This window comes from Mus pahari, chromosome 23 (assembly GCF_900095145.1).
Source record: "Mus pahari chromosome 23, PAHARI_EIJ_v1.1, whole genome shotgun sequence".
NCBI classification, from domain to species: Eukaryota; Metazoa; Chordata; class Mammalia; order Rodentia; family Muridae; genus Mus; species Mus pahari.
In genome coordinates this window covers 37,417,603-37,422,981 of record NC_034612.1, presented here as the reverse complement: position 1 = coordinate 37,422,981, position 5,379 = coordinate 37,417,603, and the positions used below count along the sequence as shown (strand labels likewise).

Sequence of the window (5,379 nt, the reverse complement as noted above, 5' to 3'; positions counted from 1 at the left end):
GGTATATCCAGGACTTGCTATGGTGGAAGAACTGGGATCTGATGATGCTAAGTAACCTTGGTTTATGTTGCTTATGTTCTTATGCTTGCCTCCGGCCATCTGATTATCTCTAGTGCTACCTGCCCCTCACTATGTTTGACTAGAGCCTGTCCTTCCTGTGATCCTGGTTATAACAGAGCTCCTCAGGGTTCAGCTGTCTCTGGGATCCTGTGGCTCTGGGATCCTGGGATCCTGAGATCCTGGGGAGTTCCTGGGTGCCTGGGTCCCTCCCGCTGGTCCCAGTTACTTTTGGTGTTGGGGCAGATGTTGTGTCCTCCTCCCCTCTGATCCTATCCTACTTTTCCATATCAAGCATTAAAAGTGTTCTTAGGTTTTAAATCTTATCATCTAATGCTGGGCAGTGGTGGCATACACCTTTAATCCCAGAACCCAGGAGGCAGAGGCGGGTGGCTATCTGTGAGTTTGAGGCCAGCCTGGTCTACAGAGCCAATTCCTGGACAGCTAGGGCTGTATGAAGAAACCCTCCCTTGAAAAACAAAAATAAGTAAGTAAGTAAATAAATAAGTAAATATTGTCAAACAAAAACTTACAAAGACTGGAGAGAAGACTCAGTGGTTAAGAGCACTGGTTGTTCTTCCAGCCGATCTGGGTTCAGTTCCCAGCACCTTCATGTCAGCTCACACGTGTTTGTAACTCTAGTTCCAGGAGACACTTTTACAGACATACATGAAGGCAAAACACCAAATAAATGTTTTTAAAAGTGGCCTCAGGTTTTAAATTTTATCATCTAATAACAACAAAGAGGGGCTGGAGCAATGGCTCAGTGGTTAGAGCACTGGCTCCTCTTGCTGCAGACCCAGGTTCAATTCTCAGCACCCAGACACCCCCTCCTGGCAGCCTCTGGCACTGCATGCATGTGGTGCACTTACATACATGCAGGCAAAACACCCATGCACATAAAATTAAAAAAAAAAAAAAAAAAAAACTTTTTAAAACATCTCCAAGTCTGCACCTGGGAACTTCACCAGCCTCTTTTGCATCTTACACAGGCGCGGCTGCCGGTGAAGTGGATGGCACCCGAGAGCTTATTTGAAGGGATCTACACAATCAAGAGTGACGTCTGGTCCTATGGCATCCTTCTCTGGGAGATATTTTCACTGGGTATGTGCAGCACTCTGCAGGCCTCCCTGGGCTCTGGCTTTGTGTTCCCCACCCTGTCTGTCCCCCTCCTTCACCCTGAAAGCCAGAGGGCAGGTGACACACCACTCAGTTGCTCCCCTAGCTTCTGGTCTTGCCTCTGTTGCCAATGCTATTTGCTGACATCTGAGATCTACCTTTCCCACCCTCTGTAATTGATTAGGAGGCCCGGGGACCTCTGGATCCACTTGCAGCCCTCAGTACCGGGTGGGTCTGGCACTGGGGAATTCTCTTTGCTTGTTTTCAGACAGAACAATGTTTTCGAGGCCCCACTGAGTGCGTGTGAGGCCCATTGAGCGCGTGTTTTTCTCAGGTGTGAACCCTTACCCCGGCATTCCTGTCGATGCTAACTTCTATAAACTGATTCAGAGTGGATTTAAAATGGAGCAGCCATTCTATGCCACAGAAGGGATGTAAGTACAGCCAGACCGGGGTTGGGTATCAGACATTTACTGTGAGCTCTAAGTCCTCCAGATGTTGCAAAAACAAAAGCTTGCTGGTTTTGTTGGTTTGTTTGTTTCTTCTTTCTGTTTTGTTTTCTTTTTGAGCCAAGGTTCCCCTGTGTAGCCCTGGCTGTCCTGGAATTCACTCTGTAAAGCAGGCTGGCCTCAAACTCAGGGATCCAGCTGTCTCTGCCTCCTGAGAGCTGTTATTAAAGATGTGCACTGCCACCACATCTGGTTAAAACACACTTTCCTACGACATTGCTGAGATCTTATTTACTTATTTATTTATTTATTTATTTATTTATTTATTTATTTATTTAATGTATGTGAGTATATTGTCACTATCTTCAGAGACACCAGAAGAGGGTATTGGACCCCACTACAGATGGTTGTGAGCCACCACGTGGTTGCTGGGAATTGAACTCAGGACCTCTGGTAGAGCAGCCAGTGCTCTTAACAACTAAGACATCTCTCCAGTCCCCCTCTTTTTTAAAAAAGATTTATTTGTTTATGTATTTGGGTGTTTTATCTGCATGTACATTTACACACAAGAAGGCATTGGGTCCCATGGGATTACAGTTATACATGGTTGTGCGCCACCATGTGGTTGCCGGGAATTGAACTCAGGACCTCTGGGAGAACAGGCAGTGCTCTTAACCACTGAGCCACCTCTCCATCCCTTGCTAGCCGTTTAAAAGCAGAGCAATCTTGGTACAGTGTCAACCACCTTTAATTGCCACACCCGGGAAGCAGAGAGGCAGACAGATCTCTGTGATTCGAGGTCAGCCTGGTCAACAGCCAAATCTGTGTAGTGAGAGCCTGTCTTGGGAAAAAAAAACAAAAACAAAACAATCGCCAATCAATCAATCAATAAATTGGGGGGGGGGGGCAGGAAGAGCAAGGAGACACTTGCCTATAATACCAGAATATCAGAGGTGACACATGAAGCTGTAGGCTAACTTGAGCTAAGAGCAAGACAAGAAAGAAAGAAAAAGAGAGGAGAGAGAAAGAGAGAAACAAGAAACAAACAAACAAACAAACAAAGCAAGCAGAGAAAAAAAACCGTCTTTTGCTTCAGGTAGCTTGCGCCCTCTCCGGCAGCCTCCAGGACTTCATTCCTCTGCTTGTGGTACCTGAGGGTTTGACTTCGCCTCACATCTCACTCTCTGGTGTGGTACCAATTCTAGTTCGCGCTTGCCACAAAGCCAGCAGTGCGCAGTGCGCAGGCTGCCCGGCACAGAGGATGCTGCCCTGGGTGTGAACTGTGGGTGGAGCCCGGCCGTCCGAGTTCATTCACACCCCCTCACCTCCGCCTCTGTTTTGCTCTCTCACAGATACTTTGTAATGCAATCCTGCTGGGCTTTTGACTCAAGGAAGAGGCCATCCTTCCCCAACCTGACTTCATTTTTAGGATGTCAGCTGGCAGAGGCAGAAGAAGCGGTATGTGGAGGCGTGGCCTAATCATAACCATCCCCAGGGAGATGTGTGGGTGTCACACCGGCACTAATGACCTCAGATCCGGTTGAGGCAGATCATCTTTCTCACCTCACTTTGCCTAGATTACCCTTCCACAGTCCTGTGCCCCAAGACGTACTTCCTGGTGTGGCTTGGGGGCGGGGCTTTCCTGTGATTGCCTCCAACTGATTAATAAGTTAAAAGCTCTTAAGGGTCCAGTGCAAAGGACTAGACAACTAAAGAAACCGTAACTGCTCCAGGAGCCACTGGCCTTTTCTAAGTCAACATGAGGTATGAACATAGGCTCCTGTCAGCTGTGTGAGGGTGGATGTGAATGGGGAGTGCTTTAACCCAAAGCCCTAAGGACCTATTCGGTCTCTGCTGCCCATTCCTCACTGATGTGAACGATGGCAAGTTTCTTCTTTGGCCTCAGTGTTCCCATCTGTAAAATGGGTTGCAAAGGTAAATGCTCCTCAAGCAGCAGGATCTTGGTATTACCACATTAGCCCCTTCTCCTTAGCACTCCTAGCACAGGAGAGAGCTGCTCCAGATGAGGGTGGAGCCTTGGACACTCAGAGCCCAGGTTCAGATCCTGCCTCCATCACTAATGTCTCACGTAGCGTTTGCTACTTTAGACTTTAATGTGGACATCTTGTGGAGTGATAGTTCTGTAAAGGACAAGCCACCTGCCATCTGCCCCTTTTTCTACTTTTCATTAAAATGAGTGGTTGCTGTTTCAGAAAAAAAAAAAAAAAAAATGGATAGATGGCACAGTGGTTAGAGCACTGGCTGCCCTTGCGGAGGATCAGGGTTCACTTCTCAGTAAACAGGGTGGCTCTAACTCCAATTCCAGGAGCTCCAGCGCCCTCTTCTGGCCGCTGCAGGCACTGCATTCACATACTGACAAACAGGTGCCCACGCATCCACATAAAGTAAATAAAACTTCAAAACAAGCCTGGAAACGACCCAAAGTCATAGTTTTATATTTTTAAGATTATTTTACTTTTCAATTCCGTGTAGTAGTATATACAGGGACCCTCGGAGAACAAAAGAGGGTGTCGAATCCCCTGGGGCTTGAGTTACAAGCAATCATGAGCCGCCTCACATGGATGGGCTCTCGGAACCAAACTCAGGTCCTCTGCCAGAGCAGCCAGTGTTCTAACCGCTGAGCCGTCTCTCCAGCCCCTACGATCCGTATAAAAGTAAGGCGTATTTAAGTCCTGTGCTTTCTAGGCACACAGGCGAGTCCTGCTCAGCCGGTCATCCCTGCTGCCTCTCTCCCTTTCCAGATGTATCAGAACATGGGCGGCAACGTCCCAGAACATCCATCCATCTATCAAAACAGGCGGCCCCTCAGCAGAGAGGCAGGCTCAGAGCCGCCATCGCCCCAGGCCCAGGGGAAGATTCACGGAGAGAGAAGTTAGCGAGGAGGCCCTAGACCCCGCCACCCTAGCAGGCTGTAGATCGCAGGGCCAAGATTAGCCTCGCCTCCGAGGAAGCGCCCTACAGGCCTTTGCTTCGCTGGACTTCTCTCTAGACGCTGTCTGCCATTACTCCAAAGTGACTTCTCTAAGAGCAAACCTCTCCTCGCACAGGCGGAAGAGCCAATAATGAGACTTATTGGCGAGCCCGCCTACCTTGGGAGGCCTTTCGAGGCTGACTTGAGGGGAAAGCCATGTATCTGAAATACGATATATTCTTGTAAATACATAAAACAAAACAAACCCGTTTTTTTGCTAAGGAAAAGCTAAATATGATTTTTAAAAATCTATGTTTTAAAATACTATGTAACTTTTTCATCTATTTAGTGATATATTTTATGGATGGAAATAAACTTTCTACTGTAGAAATGTTGGTTCTTGGTCCTTTGCGTGAACTCTAAGCTCACGGCCTCATCTGTACGTGAGGTTTCCTGGTTTTTGTTTTGTTTTTTGTTTTTTTTTCTCTTGAGCAGGTGCATTCTTGGGGGATGCTAGGTGTTGGTTGGCTTTGAGACAGGATCTAGTTATATTGCTCAGGCTGGCTTCAAACCTGAACTCTTCCTGCCTCTGCCTCAAGTCTTAGGGTTAACGTCATCATACCTGGCGAAGGTCAGCTCTTCACCAGAGTGTTAAAGCTTCCTGAGTCTCCCAGGCTGAGGACACAGGTACCACATCTGATCTGTTCCCCCCCCCCCTCCTCATTTGCCTCTAATCTTTTGAAACCGAGCAAGCTCCAGCCACAGGTTTATAAACTCGACTTGCTTTGTCCCTTTGTACGCTGGACACCACTGAGTTCTGTC

General features: G+C 47.7%; 1 protein-coding gene across 1 annotated transcript in view; it reads left to right on the top strand.

The window, feature by feature from the left end:
- The window catches only part of Flt3 (fms related tyrosine kinase 3), a 73,076-nt gene extending 68,128 nt beyond the window's left edge, over positions 1 to 4,948 (top strand). Inside the window, exons 21-24 of the mRNA XM_021186889.1 lie at positions 1,050 to 1,161; positions 1,511 to 1,610; positions 2,978 to 3,083; positions 4,388 to 4,948. Coding sequence (XP_021042548.1) covers positions 1,050 to 1,161; positions 1,511 to 1,610; positions 2,978 to 3,083; positions 4,388 to 4,522 — 453 coding nt within the window. The 3' untranslated portion in view covers positions 4,523 to 4,948. The remainder of the gene's footprint in view (positions 1 to 1,049; positions 1,162 to 1,510; positions 1,611 to 2,977; positions 3,084 to 4,387) is intronic.
- Positions 4,949 to 5,379: the final 431 nt, after the last annotated feature.